At 51.8% G+C, this 13,528-nt stretch overlaps 7 protein-coding genes across 7 annotated transcripts; 3 read left to right on the top strand and 4 right to left on the bottom strand.

Moving 5' to 3' along the window:
* Positions 1-47: 47 nt before the first annotated feature.
* Positions 48-1,318, bottom strand: LDX57_012344 (uncharacterized protein). The gene has a single exon (XM_046094083.1). It carries the CDS (start codon positions 1,232-1,234, stop codon positions 599-601), a length of 636 nt encoding a protein of 211 aa, XP_045950062.1. The 5' UTR covers positions 1,235-1,318; the 3' UTR covers positions 48-598.
* A 50-nt stretch (positions 1,319-1,368) lies between these two features.
* Positions 1,369-3,503, top strand: cbf5 (pseudouridine synthase CBF5). Its single transcript, XM_046094082.1, has 5 exons — positions 1,369-1,610; positions 1,703-1,859; positions 1,937-2,568; positions 2,634-2,860; positions 2,917-3,503. Exons 1-5 carry the CDS (start codon positions 1,499-1,501, stop codon positions 3,250-3,252), a joined length of 1,464 nt encoding a protein of 487 aa, XP_045950061.1. The 5' UTR covers positions 1,369-1,498; the 3' UTR covers positions 3,253-3,503.
* Positions 3,504-6,330, top strand: FYV10 (FYV10 family protein). The gene is made up of 4 exons (XM_046094081.1): positions 3,504-3,813; positions 3,878-4,417; positions 4,486-4,680; positions 4,729-6,330. Exons 1-4 carry the CDS (start codon positions 3,760-3,762, stop codon positions 5,158-5,160), a joined length of 1,221 nt encoding a protein of 406 aa, XP_045950060.1. The 5' UTR covers positions 3,504-3,759; the 3' UTR covers positions 5,161-6,330.
* Positions 5,245-6,647, bottom strand: LDX57_012341 (25S rRNA (uracil2634-N3)-methyltransferase; the record flags this gene model as incomplete). The annotated part of the gene is made up of 2 exons (XM_046094080.1): positions 5,245-6,263; positions 6,425-6,647. 2 exons carry the CDS (start codon positions 6,645-6,647, stop codon positions 5,245-5,247), a joined length of 1,242 nt encoding a protein of 413 aa, XP_045950059.1.
* Positions 6,648-7,565: 918 nt separating this feature from the next.
* On the bottom strand, positions 7,566-8,920 carry gmtA (GDP-mannose transporter; the record flags this gene model as incomplete). Its single annotated transcript, XM_046094079.1, has 4 exons — positions 7,566-8,008; positions 8,079-8,450; positions 8,519-8,606; positions 8,675-8,920. 4 exons carry the CDS (start codon positions 8,918-8,920, stop codon positions 7,566-7,568), a joined length of 1,149 nt encoding a protein of 382 aa, XP_045950058.1.
* Positions 8,921-9,523: 603 nt separating this feature from the next.
* Positions 9,524-10,255, top strand: LDX57_012339 (thioredoxin domain-containing protein; the record flags this gene model as incomplete). The annotated part of the gene is made up of 1 exon (XM_046094078.1): positions 9,524-10,255. One exon carries the CDS (start codon positions 9,524-9,526, stop codon positions 10,253-10,255), a length of 732 nt encoding a protein of 243 aa, XP_045950057.1.
* A 985-nt stretch (positions 10,256-11,240) lies between these two features.
* Positions 11,241-12,800, bottom strand: SMI1 (SMI1/KNR4 family protein; the record flags this gene model as incomplete). The annotated part of the gene is made up of 1 exon (XM_046094077.1): positions 11,241-12,800. One exon carries the CDS (start codon positions 12,798-12,800, stop codon positions 11,241-11,243), a length of 1,560 nt encoding a protein of 519 aa, XP_045950056.1.
* Positions 12,801-13,528: the final 728 nt, after the last annotated feature.

Below are 13,528 nucleotides of genomic sequence, written 5' to 3'. Positions count from 1 at the left end.
GTAGTGTTTACCTACAGCAGCTCGCTTGAGACAGGCTCGTCGCGGTTCAGCTCGCCGGGTGATTTCTTCACTTACCTGTTCTTTGTAGCTACTATCATTTTGGTAAGTCATGAGTGGAATTGGTCTCTCGATCGTCCCTCACTAGATCAGTCGTCCCCTTTTTCTTTTCTCGTCCTCTCTTTGCGTTCTTGTTTGCACAACAGGGGTTCCAACAAACCCAAACCTCGCATATCTGCCCGCCCAGTCTGTACTAGCTGAAGCGGTTCCTGGAAGCGAGGAAGATCACCTCTGTAACTCGTATAGCGCCTACTCGATCCTTAATCAGGGCTATATGCGTTGCAGAAATGGTGGGATGGCCTATTGAGATAGCCTAGGTGATCAAAAAGTTCACCTAGGTGGTTATGGTGCCCTACATTCTTATATTTTATGTATCATCAATTCATCCATTATTGATCTGAACTTTTGCCCCAAGAAAAAACTCAGAAAAAGTAGCAGTGACGTGCCAATGCTAACAGGCCCAAAAGCTCACCGCAGGTTTTCTATTGAATAGCGTAATCTTTACCCATGGTGAGCTTGCCACGGCACGTTGCTCGTTTCATCATACTGATAGGCAGTAGCTTTGATCCTCGCCTTCATCTACACCTTCGCCCAGGATAATCGAGGCCGAAAGGCCAATTTCTTTGTGATTCAGATCCCCATCGAATTCTTGCCATGGGCAACACTTGGGTTTACCCTCGTGCGAAGCGGATGGCCTGCAGCCTTGAGCGATAGCATGGGGGTCGTTGCCGCCCATCTGTATGACTTTCTCACACGCATTTACCCTACCTTTGGTGGTGGCCGGAACTACATCACCACACCCGCTTTCGTGAGAAGGCTCTTTGCCGGCGAGCGCCGAGGCGAGTATCGAGCGTACGGGACAGCATACCGACCGGCGAGCCAGGCTCAGAACACTCCTTCCTCTGGTTCCAGCTGGAGTTCCGCTTTCCAAAACCCGTGGAGTAGCAGGGGACCCGGTCGAAGACTGGGATAGAGGTTGGTGTGTTCTAGTTGATGCGATCATACGACCAGGCGGAGGTCGAATGTGGAGAGGGAAATGGAAGTGGAAGGGACTGGATGATGGTTGAAGAGAGACTGGAAGGAAAATGTACCAAGTATCATGCACATTGTAGGACATAAGCGAGACTGAGACAAGAGACTTTGAGAGAGTGTTGCATGTACATCCGGGCAACTGCATACAGTAACTACCTACTCCGTACCTACGTAGAATACCGTACTGTACTGTGTACGGGAGTGGTCACGGGACTGTACGGGCCGGGAGAAATTTCTGCGCTAAGCCGCATTCCGCACTGGAAAATTTCCCAGCGGCCGCCTCGCTAGCGCCAGAGCAAAACTTTAGCGTAACCAGATACAATTTTTCTTGCGCTCTCCCCCCCCCAACACGCGCACCTGCCTGGCTGCTCTGTACACTTCCAGCCAACCTATTCGACACCAGATCAAGATGGCGGTTGTCGTGGCCAAGGAAGAGATGGACTACACCATTAAGCCAGAGGCCAGCGCGGCCAACATTTCCACCGCGGATTGGCCGCTTCTGCTGAAAAATTATGAACAGCGTGAGTTCTTCTTGTCTGGGGGAACTTTGATAGCCCTGTAGCAATTACTCGTTGCACTCTTCCAGGACACGATTCACTGATTGTTCTCGAAGTTCTTGTCAGGACGGCTCATTTCACCCCAATTCCCGCCGGTTGCTCTCCTCTCAAGCGTGACTTGAAATCGTACATCAACTCCGGTGTGATCAACCTGGACAAGCCCTCCAACCCTTCCAGCCACGAAGTTGTGGCTTGGATGAAGAGGATCCTGAGGTAAATACTTCCATGCATAACCAGGAAGGCGTGAAAAATATAGAATTGAATGCTGAACTCTGGATCTTTTTTTAAAGGGCGGAAAAGACCGGCCACAGTGGTACTCTCGATCCCAAGGTCACCGGTTGTTTAATCGTGTGTATCGACCGCGCGACCCGTCTGGTTAAATCTCAACAAGGTGCCGGAAAGGAGTACGTCTGCGTGATTCGCTTGCACGACAAGATCCCCGGCGGCGAGGCCCAGTTCCGACGGGCCCTTGAGACCTTGACCGGTGCGCTTTTCCAGCGCCCGCCTTTGATCTCTGCCGTCAAGCGTCAGCTCCGTATCAGAACCATCCACGAGAGCAAGCTTTATGAGTTCGATAACGAAAGGCACCTTGGCGTCTTCTGGGTCAGCTGTGAAGCCGGAACGTACATCCGAACTCTCTGCGTTCACCTGGGTCTTCTCCTGGGTGTCGGTGCCCACATGCAAGAGCTCCGCCGTGTGCGCAGTGGAGCTATGGACGAGAACAACGGCCTGGTCACCCTGCACGACGTTCTGGATGCCCAGTGGCTGTACGACAACCAGCGTGACGAATCTTACCTGCGAAAGGTCATTCGTCCTCTCGAATCCCTTCTCACGACCTACAAGCGTATCGTTGTCAAGGACAGCGCCGTCAACGCCGTGTGCTATGGTGCTAAGCTCATGATTCCCGGTCTTCTGCGTTTTGGTAGGTTTTCGATCTGTTGGGGGGCTGGTATCCCGAAAATGTTCTAATTTCTGACTCAATTGCAGAGGCTGGTATCGACGTCAACGAGGAGGTTGTGCTCATGACCACGAAGGGTGAGGCTATCGCCATCGGTATCTCCCAGATGTCGACGGTTGAACTCTCGACCTGTGACCACGGTGTTGTGGCCAAGGTCAAGCGTTGCATCATGGAACGTGATCTCTACCCCCGCAGATGGGGTCTGGGTCCCGTTGCTTTGGAGAAGAAGAAGCTCAAGTCGGCCGGAAAACTTGACGTGAGTATCCTGCTCGGTGCCTGATCCTAGACTAGCTTTGCTAACGGTCTCGATAGAAATACGGACGTACCAACGAGGCTACCCCTGCCAAGTGGAAGAGTGACTACAAGGACTACAGTGCACCTGATGCCGAGTCCGCGCAGCCGGCCGCCGAGGCTCCCAAGGCCGAGGTGACTGCCGCACCCGCTGAAGCTGCCGAACCGCCCTCATCCCCGAACAAGATGGAAGTTGACGAAGACAAGGATGATGATGACAAGAAGAAACGCAAGCGCCACGACGGTGAGACGCCAGAGGAGCGAGCCGAGCGTAAGCGCAAGAAGAAGGAGAAAAAGGAGAAGAAGGAGCGACGAAAGTCCAAGCAGGACAAGGACGATAGCGATGACAGTGACTAAACAGTCAACATCTTCAGGAAGTCCCTTGACTGGCTCTGATTGAGAGTTGTTTCTTCCGGCGTGCTTGTGTAGTCAAAACGGTGCTGTCGGAGCTTCACTTGGGGGCGTGTTCCTGTAATATACTTGCCGTATTTTCTTTCTATCGTGTTTGTTTTTGATCTTTTTCGGAGTCCTGGGTTGAAAAGGTGAATTGAATTACACAACTAGTCGCTTGTTGTCATACTACATCATTATATATGATTGATTGAATCACTTCCGGCGTTAGCTGCAAAGCCCTGTAAAGGCGGAGGCGGTCTACCTCGTGACTTGCGCCGTCTTCCCCACTCCGCCCATCCACATCATTCATTCATTCCCATCTACTCTACCTTATCTACTCCATACTCCACCCTCCTTCCATATTCCCCTCATTCACCCGTCCTTCCATCTCGCTATTTGGGATCTTGTTTACCATCCTCGTCGACAGGTGTCGATCCTTCTAAACAGCGACTTAGCCAAGATCATCACGTCATGGCAGCGGAGCTCACTTCCACCAAACTCAATGCGGAGAATCAGCTTCTCCTGGTAATTACCACGTCGGCTTGTTGGGCAACGATGATTTCTTACTAAGAGAATTGTCTCTGTACAGGACCAACCTCTCCTTCGGCTACCACATGAACTCGCGCGACGAAACTTCAAATCTGTACAGCGACTCGTTGAGCGTGAAAGAGAACATGTCCTCCCCGCACTCAAAGAAACGGCGAATGCATCGCTGTCCAACAACCAGACGCCCGATCAGACACTTGCTGCACTCGACGCCATGATATCCCGCATGCAAGGTCTGAAACGAAAGATGGAGAATCTACACCAGGAGGAGCGGAGAATTCATGACCAGTCGAAGAAACGCATACAGCATCTGGAGAGTCTCCACCAGATCCCGAGCCTTGCCGACGTCAAGTATGACCAGTGGTCAAGAGTCCGTTTAGACAGGCTCGTTGTGGATCACATGCTGCGTTCGGGATACACGGAGAGTGCTCAGCAACTAGCTCAAGAAAAGGACATCGAGGACCTGGTCGATCTAAATGTGTTTGTGCAGTGCCAACGGATTGCCGAGAGTCTGCGCCGTGGCGTGACCAAGGACGCTCTGCAGTGGTGTAGCGAAAATAAGGCTGCCTTGAAGAAAAGCCAGGTGCGTAACAGATCCCATCGTTCTGCTTCAACCAGGGACCTGCTCGAGAACTGACCTGTAGCATGTAGTACAACCTGGAGTTTGAGTTACGCATGCAGCAGTACATTGAAATGCTTCGGACTGGGAACAAAGAGAAGGTTGTCGAGGCGATGATGCATGCACAAAAATATCTGTCGTCTTATATTGAGACACAGTCGGCTGAAATCCACCGGGCTGCGGGTCTTCTTGCTTTCCCCAAGGATACTAAAGCTGAGCCGTACAAGGTAGGTCCCTAGAGACAATTGTCTAAACCAATCTAACGTGTGTTTTAGTCGATGTATTCTTCCGATCGTTGGACTCATCTCTCCGACCTGTTCGTGCGCACTCATCATGAACTCCTGTCTTTGCCTTCGCGGCCCCTCTTACACATCGCCCTATCGGCGGGGCTCTCGGCTCTGAAGACCCCATCATGCCACTCTGCCTACACCTCTTCAAGCTCCAACTCTTTGTCCACTACAACGTCGGTGTGCCCTATATGTTCAACCGAGTTGAACGAACTCGCGCGGAAAATGCCATACGCCCACCACGCCAAGAGCTACGTGGAAAGCGATCCAATCGTTCTGCCCAATGGTAGGATCTATGGCCAGCAGAGACTACTGGAAATGAGCAAGAAGGTTGGATGTGTCGAAGCAGGCAAGGTCAAAGACCCCACCACTGGGGAAGTCTTCGAGGAAAGAGAGATGAAGAAGGTTTATATCATGTAACCGACGACGACGGTGGGCCGTCAGCGTGATGCACGGGCATGACGTACTGTACAATTAATCCAACGGTTACGCTTATACAGTGCTCTAATCACTGTCACTCTCAGAGGCGTCTCTCGATCTCTTTGTTCCCGCGTTACCGTTCCTGCCCGAGGAATTAGGGTTCCTCCTAGGCGCGGGACGTTCTTCCTGCTTGACCTCAAACACGTACATCCTAGCTTCTCTATCCTCACCTCGCCAGCCGCCTCTTCCTCCATGCTTTCCTTCGATGTCCCCAATGGTCCGAGCATGGGAGTAATCTTTATAGGAGCCCCATGGGAATTTGAAACTTGTAACAACCTTCAGACCGGCGTGGCGTGCTAGGTCCCTGATGTTCCAGAGGGTGTATGGCTCGCCCTCGAACATGGTTACTAAGATTTGCCCAGGCTCCGTCCTTACTTGGCTTTTGGCTGAATCCGGAGCGTCCGCCGAGGGAGAATCCTGCTCATTCAAGTCCGAATCTTCTTCGTCGTCGTCGCTATATTCCCACTCGTCCTCGTCAACATCTCGGTCGACCGTCTGAGGCGAGGACAGTAACGGGACGCAGGCTTTGAAAAACGCCACCAGCAATTCCTGATTGGCGCGGACTTGTCGGTTGACATCGGTTGACAGGCCACCGACATGGGGGAAATTAAAGCAGATGATATCCCACGGTCCGCCTTTCGTTGCAGCGGATGACGGTCCCTCCTTAGCCTCTATCCAAGCAGGGCGTTTCCGCTCCCGCCGATAGAAGCCCTGGCGGACGTCCTTGCCACCCCCGGCCGCTAGCCCAAGCTTCCGGGCGTCGACTGAAAAGAGGACATTCGGTCCTCGATTCTTTTGAATGTTGCCGGGAGCCTTCCTGTCCTCGGCCGCAACATGACCAGGACCTTCTTGGTCGGTCTGGTCCTTATTGCTCACAGCTTCACCGCCAGCCTTCTTCTTCGAGAAGGCGCCGAGAATCTCACTGATCGTTCCTTCTGTTTTGGGGTATTTCTCACAGAGCATCTCTTTAGAGTCATAGCAGGTAGCCAACACATGCCGGCAGCGATGCTGCGTCACCAAAGAGCGCGCAAAGGAGAAGTCTCCTACAGATTGTCAGTAGGCAGAACAACTCGACAGTATGGTTTTTTCTGCTTTTTTTTTTTTTTTTTTTTTTTTCTCTCAAGAAACATATATATATATCATAAAATCTCCAACCCTTGAAGAACCACCCGATAAAAAAAAAAAAAAGACCATATTAACATACCTTCACCAACAAGTAAAACATGATCATTTCTCCCGAACGGAATGACTGGCCGACGCTGCTGGTTCGGTTGCTTCTTAGATTGGGTTTGACTGTGACTTTGCGCGCTGCCGGAGTTGGAGTTTTGGTTTTGCGCCGTCGAGAGCTTGGGAAAGGTGTGCATTTTGCGGCCCTTTTTACCGGTCACGGGCCCTTGCGACCGGGCTTTCTTGGAGGGTTTGGGCATTGGGTTGGATTTTGTTAATCAGTCATTTGATCGGTCGGTGTGGATATGAATATGAATATACAACTGGGAAGGGAGGTAGAGGGCTTGAGAAGAGAAGAGGAGAGGGAAAAAAAAAAGTTGAGGCTCCTGTTGAGGGACGGCTGAACGGCCAAGTTAGGAATATACTAATACATATATATTTTCCGCACGCAGGGACTCGAGAAAGTTGGATTGGGGCAAGGATCTATTGACGTTGGAATTCTATGTTATTTCGGTTCAATTTCTTTCTTTCTATAATTCTATCTCATTTATCTTTTGACCCCTATACGGCTAGCACACGCGGATTTACCTCCAGTTTACTATGTAAATGGTGCTTGTCCATGGGAATTCTTGCGTCCAAAATACGCCTTCTATACCCGTATTAAAAATATGAAGATGTAGATAACAAATATATACAGGTTTAGATGCCAGAAACGAAAAGTTCCCAGCCTTCCTCAAGCGTGCAGCATCACCCTTCAGACATTCCTTCCGCCCAAAACCCACAGGAGCTGCGTAAACGACGGAGAGGCAAGCAGAGTTAAAAGCTCCATTGCCTGGGAAGGGAGGGTAAGGGGCCAAACAAGTGTCGGGGGTAGAAAAAAAAATAAAAACGGTGGATCGAAGTGCGAAAGGTAAAGTACACAAAAGTCACCAACACCGGCCAGAACAACGCTATTACTGTTCAATCAAAATCCGTAAAATTTACTTCAACTGCCGATGTGACATGAGCCATGGAACGTGAGCCGTATGGCACATGCCGGTCGTTAATACGGAGTCTACAAGAGACTCCGATTGCATGCTGTCCAGTGCGAGCGTTTGTTGGCGAAGGAGTAGCAAGGTGGTCTCCTGCCTAGCCTCATTTCCCCTCCACGAATGCACGCAACCCAAGCGCGGGATACCCTAAGATCGAAGGGAGTCCCTCATGCTCTGGCTGCTGGCACTGACGGGAGGGTTGGACATGGGCAGCACGCCGGTTTTAGGCTTGGCGTTCTGCTTGATCTTGGCCACGGCGTAGACGATGCCACTCACGAAGCCGACAACAATGGCAGACACACTGGGGAAGGTCACAGGGGCATCGAAGAAGATCAAACCAGAGACGGCAATGGGGAGTTTGTTGAGAGCTCCCACCATGGAGTAGGTGGTTGAGGACGTCACACGAACACACCAGGCGGAGGTATACGAGATGAACACCGACGACAGTCCCGACAAGATCATGGCGAACACAATGTAGTTCCGGTCAATGGCGGGGAAGTTGCGGTTGATGTTGGCAGACGACCAGTCTTCCAAAAAGGCCGTGGACACGATCAGGATGGGGATGGACAGCAGGTTGTTGTAGAACATAGCTGGAGAGAGACATCGTTAGAAAAGGCAACTTCCTCTGGCTTCCCTGTCTCGAAGGGCCATGATACGTACTGTCAAAGTCCTTGAAGTTGGTCAACTTGATTCTCTTGCGCATTCCCAGCACGTAGGACGAGGTGCAGAGACAGTTGATCAACATCCAAATGTAGCCGGCATTCAGGGTGGAAACCCGGGCGGTCGCATCGGTGTTGTTCTCAACGGCATGTTTAATGTCGGCCCAGGCGGCAATGATAGAGCTCACAACCATCAATCCGAAAGAGAACAGGGTGAGACCGGTGACCGAACCGCCGAACCAGAGCACCTCACCGTACGCAATGAGAATGATAGTCAGGTTCTTGAAGATGGTGTAGACGGGGATCGACAGGAACTGGAGAGCCTTGGAGCCCGTGTAGATCATGCCAATCAGAAGCAAAGAGATCGGGAACCCTGTGGAAGAACAACCGGTCAGCTCGATTCGCAGCGGTTGTCGCGAGGACCAACGCGGAGACACTTACATTTCCGTGCCTCATCGGCGCTGAAATCACGGTAGGTGATGAGACCGCAAGATTTGCACGTTTGAATGGCAAGGATACACACGAGAGACTAAAGCGAGCGACCGTTAGCTTCGACCTCCGAGCACCACGACGTCCCAACGGGGGCGCCAGCCTTACCTGGACAAGAAGTAGGAAAAAGTTGAGGTTAAAGTCTAATCCAGAGAGAACATATTTGTTCATAACCGTCATCAAAATGGAAGATCCGCAATAAGCCAGAACAGGCAGGGCGGGACTGTTGGAGAGCTGGTTGGACGGAGGGCTTCGCGGCTGGGGAGGCGGCGCGGCCGCCTCGAAATTCTTATTCCCCTGGTCTATCTTGTCCATCTCAATCGTGTAATCATCGGTCTTTTTGTCTTCAACCATTTTGGCGGAAGCAGGAGATCCCCTGTAGGCGAAAAGGAGGAAGATCGGAGTCGGGCTGGGATGCGAAGTCGAAGGGCCAGACGAGGTGAGGAGGGAGAGGGCCTCGGAGACGGAAGGGGAAGGGAGGTATAAAAGGAAACGAATAAAAAAAATTAAATTAAATAAGTGGAGACCCCGAGGAGGAACGAACGAGACATTCAACGAATGTGGATGGAGGATGAGGGTGAACAGTGAACAAGGAGGAGGAGTGGGAAAATTCACGATAACAATCGAAATATGAAAGCCTTAGAGAAAGCGGCGCGGCCTGGCGAAAAATAAAAAAAAGACCAGGCTGTTTGTTCCTGTTTGCGGTCTTCCCGTACCTTACTTGTACGGCTGGCGGTAAGGTACCGTCCGTACGGTATGGGACGTACCGTATGCCTCGTATTCTCAACTCTTTTCGATCTTCTTCGGCTTCGACTGTCCCCTCATTCCTCCTACAGATCCTAATATCCACCTATATCGAGTCTTCTCCTATAATATAGACGTTCCCTACTATTGCGCACCTGGCGCATTCTCCCGACTTTACCCCTCTGCTCGCACCGCACACCCCCACGATCGCCAATGGACCGCACCGCCGAATCTAAGCCTTCTGCACGAGACGTCGACGACGAGCTTGACGACGATGCCTTGTTCGAGGCCCTAGAAAACGAGGATGACTCCGGCTATCGTGCCAATCGCATCGAACAACTCAATTCCGAGTTTGCATCGGCCCAAAACAATTCTTCTACTCTCTCCTCGACGGGTGCAGCCCCATCAGCGACGCTTCGCGAAGACGGCCTATACCCTACGCTGCAAAGTGATCAGGCGCTGCTCGACTTCACGACTCAGACCCATCGTTGTGTGATTCATTTTGCGCATCCGGATTTCGCCCGCTGCAATACCATGGACGAGCACATCCGCGCGCTGGCTACGCGTCACCACGAAGTACCTTTCGCTCGGGTCGACGTGCGGAACACCCCATTTGTAGTAGAGAAGATCAAGATCCGGGTGCTTCCCTGCGTGATTGGCTTCAAGGATGGGGTTGCGGTTGAGCGTGTGATCGGCTTTGAGGGCCTTGGGTCAGGGGGACGGGATGGCAAGGACAGCTTCAGCACGGCGACCCTCGAGAAGAGACTGCTTTACACAGGCATCCTGAATCAAACAAAGATGAAGGCTGGGGATGAGGACTCTCCAACATCTGAAGACGACAGCGATGAGGACGAACCCGCCCCCAGGAAAACTATCCGCACCGGCAATGCTCGATATCGGAGTGGTCACGACGACGACGACGACGACGACGATGATTGGGATTGAGCCCATTGAATCGTATCTGCTCTTATACTTAGCAGAAATGGACATATATGACCAGCGGGGTCTGCTTCCGTATGAGCCTAAGGAAGAAAACGATGACGACGATGACGACGAAGGACCGCACCTGGTACGTCTGGCATATAGGAACCTCGCGTCTTCTCCTCCCTTCCACGGGAAGCCTTGGTCCGAAGAGAGGGCTCGAGGGCAGGAAAGGAACAAGACAAACAACGACCCATGCAGTTGGAGCCTGGGATGGCCTGCTGTCATGATCGTAGGCCTGGGGTCGAGTCTGTTGTTCGGATCAATTTGCATTAGTTCATATTATAACACGAGGTGAACAACTCCACTAGAAGACTATTTGGCTGGACTCTGATGCCTTCCCCTGCATGTACTACGTACCGTTTCCCCGTGAATACATCGCCAATGTTAGAGCCACCATGTACTACCTCCCCCCCGACGAAGGAAGAGCCGCGGACAAACCTTTGTAGGACAACCGTGGCAACAAACGGATCGAATCTCATGGGTGAACGGCGCCTCAACTAGGGTGCATTATTTGCTCTTGACGGTGGAAGAGAGCGAGACATTTCAATCAGTTGCATGGGAAGGGTTGGGCAATCAAATCGCAAAAGCGAGGACTAAGACTGCATGATCATCGAGATAAAATTACAGGCGATTTGGAAAGAATGGATTCCAAATGAAACGAACAAAAAGGCTTCCCTGAAGCTCGAGAGAATGCCATAGAATACATCGGGAATAAACTAGAAAATTTATACAAGCAGGTCAAAAAAACAGGCTCCACCCGAATCCATCAACTCGAAATAAGCGCCAAACACATCTCAAACTGGGAAGAGGGAAAGAATAGGCGAAGATTTTGAACCACTGAAGCCCTTCGCGAGAGCGGCAGAGGCCAAATCTTCCCCGGAGGAGGCGGCGTGGATTCGACGTGAATGAAAAAAGCTGCAAAAAGAAGACAACCCTAAAGGCAAGCTTAAATGGCTACATTTTTCATTTCACCCAAGACCTCGGCATCCAAGGTCGCGGCGCCAGCTGCTCCTGGATTCGACTCACGCTTCTGCGCTTTCTCTGTTTCCGACGGTTTCTGCTCATCTTCCTTCCCGAGGATCCCGTCGTTCTCCTTGTCCTGTACTTGAGGCGTTGCCACTTCCATTAGATCTTCGCTTTGGGCCTCCTTCACGTCTGGTTTCGTTGACCCTTCGGGGAGCTCAGGCTCGCCATTCGTCTGTATAGGGCTTGGCGCCTCTTCCGTGACCCGGGCAAGAGGGCTGGATATACCAAACTGTGTCTTAGGACTCTGAGTAGACCCGCGGTTGGGGAAGCGGTGAGGCGACCTCCCGCGTTCTTCACCCGGCGTTGGGCTCCCGTAGGGGGATTCCTTGCCGGATTTGCCGCCGGTACTCAGGCCTAGTCCGTTAGGACCCTTGCGACGAGGGGGTCTCCTGCCGTACTTTTGGTCCGTCCTCCATCGAAGAATTTCCATGTAGGGAGGCTCGACATTTTGAGATTTGAATTCCAGCAGCTTCAGTTCGTTCGTCTCCTCGTCAACAGAGACCTTACCACTGCAGATGTCGTCGGCCATGATCGCGAGAAAAGCGGCCCAAGACCGGGCGACAACGTATTTGCAATCATAATCTCGACCAAAGATGATGACCTGGCCCCATTTGCCTGCAGGTCCCGGTGCGAGATCGATAGCGATGTTGTTGCCACCCCAGTCACGAGCGAGAGGGATCCAGGCAGGGTGAGCATACGCCTTTTGCACTGCCCCGGGGGGCTGAGAATCCTGGCGTTCGAGAAGATCCTGCCTCCACAATGGATTGGAGCCATTGGGGGGTGGGGCGGCAGACGAGGAGCTCGCCGGAGCTTTAGGTGGAAGGGGCGAGGCCATCATACCAGAGGAGCTCAGGTATTCCTCGTTGACAGTCCGCCAATTTTTCCATTCCTGAACAATTTCTTCGCAGTCCAGGAGCATGCAGCTGAAGATGAGACCCGTGGGCAAGCCAGGACGTTCCTGCCCGTCATGGACCATCAGCGACTCTCGCACCTCCAGCGGTAGGCTGCAATCCAATTCATGCTCTAGCTCGTTGATGTCATTTTGTGTACATCCCTCGCATAAATTATCGAAAAGCTCCTCGTAGTTGCTTTCTAGCCATCGGTCGATTTTTCTCCAGGAGTGAGCAACCGGGGGCGGAGGCGGAGCTCCGTCGTGGAAACTTTGCATCTGAATCTCCGGAGCGCCATCTACACCGGGTTCAGACGACTGCCGTTTCTGGGAAGAAAGAGACCGCATTCCAGGGGAATAAGGGCGGTTGGGGGAGCCCATCCCGGTCGGAGAACCAGTCCAGCCATTGGTATTAGAGCCCGTCGATGCTTTGTGTTGATCGTCTTCGTAAGAATCAGTGAGGTCCGGTCGCGATTCGATAGCGCTCGTTGCAATGGACGTCAGAGGCTCATGGCGGCTTTGACTCAGAGGCACATGTTTGCCGGTCCGATAAGGAGAGTCGTGGGATGCGTGTCGGTCATACGAGGTCATCGTATGCCAGAAGGAACGCCATGCTGAACCAATGCTGTGGAGGGTCAGTAAGCCAGTTCATGCGGCGGCGTTTGTCGAGGGGAAGGAGGGTCATTTCAATCACTCACGCATTCGCCATGATGGAGACTCAATAGACTCGGCCAAGACTGTTGGATAACAAGATTCCGGTTCCTCAGCACAATTTGATGTAGAGATCACACAAGGCAGGGCATTGGATAATGCTTTCAGTATTATTCGCAGATAGTCTAGAAGTACGTGGTCGTGACGGAAGACCAGACAGAGGGAGGAGGCCGAGGCGGAGAAGAAGGGAGTTTAAATCCAAGTTTCAAAGAAGGGGTTCGTAGACGAGAGTGGGTAACAGGATTAGGGAAGGTGGGAGAGAATAAGAGTGAATAAGTATTTAAACGGTGATCGAATGACGATTATGAAAATCGAATAGAATAGAAAACGTAAAGAATAAATAAAATTTAAAAAAGAAAAAAAAAAGAGGCAAGAGAGAGGCAATGAAAAAAGAGAAAGAAAACAAAAACGACAGGTCGGCGATAAGGGAGGAGAGGAAGGGGGAGGGTAAGAGAGCGAAAGAGCGAGTGAGCGAGCGAAGGGAGGAGGGATGGGAATGATTGATGACCTCAGTGCTAGAAAACGGAGCAGAGAGTAAGAATGGAAAGAAAGAGATGGAGAAGGGAGAATGAAGATCAATTCAGACGATGAGTTGTTGCTTGTTCAGG

This window comes from Aspergillus melleus (genome assembly GCF_016097325.1).
Source record: "Aspergillus melleus strain CBS 546.65 chromosome Unknown contig8, whole genome shotgun sequence".
In the NCBI taxonomy this organism is placed as follows: domain Eukaryota; kingdom Fungi; phylum Ascomycota; class Eurotiomycetes; order Eurotiales; family Aspergillaceae; genus Aspergillus; species Aspergillus melleus.
Note: the sequence above shows the minus strand (reverse complement) of the source record. Positions and strands in the feature narration are given on the sequence as shown.

Coding starts and splice junctions, on each gene's coding strand:
- LDX57_012344 (XM_046094083.1), bottom strand. CDS start 1,234: ATGCAGTTGCCCGGATGTACATGCAACACTCTCTCAAAGTCTCTTGTC.
- FYV10 (XM_046094081.1), top strand. CDS start 3,760: ATGGCAGCGGAGCTCACTTCCACCAAACTCAATGCGGAGAATCAGCTT. Junction 3,814..3,877: donor CGGAGAATCAGCTTCTCCTG/GTAATTACCACG, acceptor GTCTCTGTACAG/GACCAACCTCTCCTTCGGCT. Junction 4,681..4,728: donor CTAAAGCTGAGCCGTACAAG/GTAGGTCCCTAG, acceptor CGTGTGTTTTAG/TCGATGTATTCTTCCGATCG.
- cbf5 (XM_046094082.1), top strand. CDS start 1,499: ATGGCGGTTGTCGTGGCCAAGGAAGAGATGGACTACACCATTAAGCCA. Junction 1,860..1,936: donor TGGATGAAGAGGATCCTGAG/GTAAATACTTCC, acceptor CTTTTTTTAAAG/GGCGGAAAAGACCGGCCACA. Junction 2,861..2,916: donor AGTCGGCCGGAAAACTTGAC/GTGAGTATCCTG, acceptor CGGTCTCGATAG/AAATACGGACGTACCAACGA.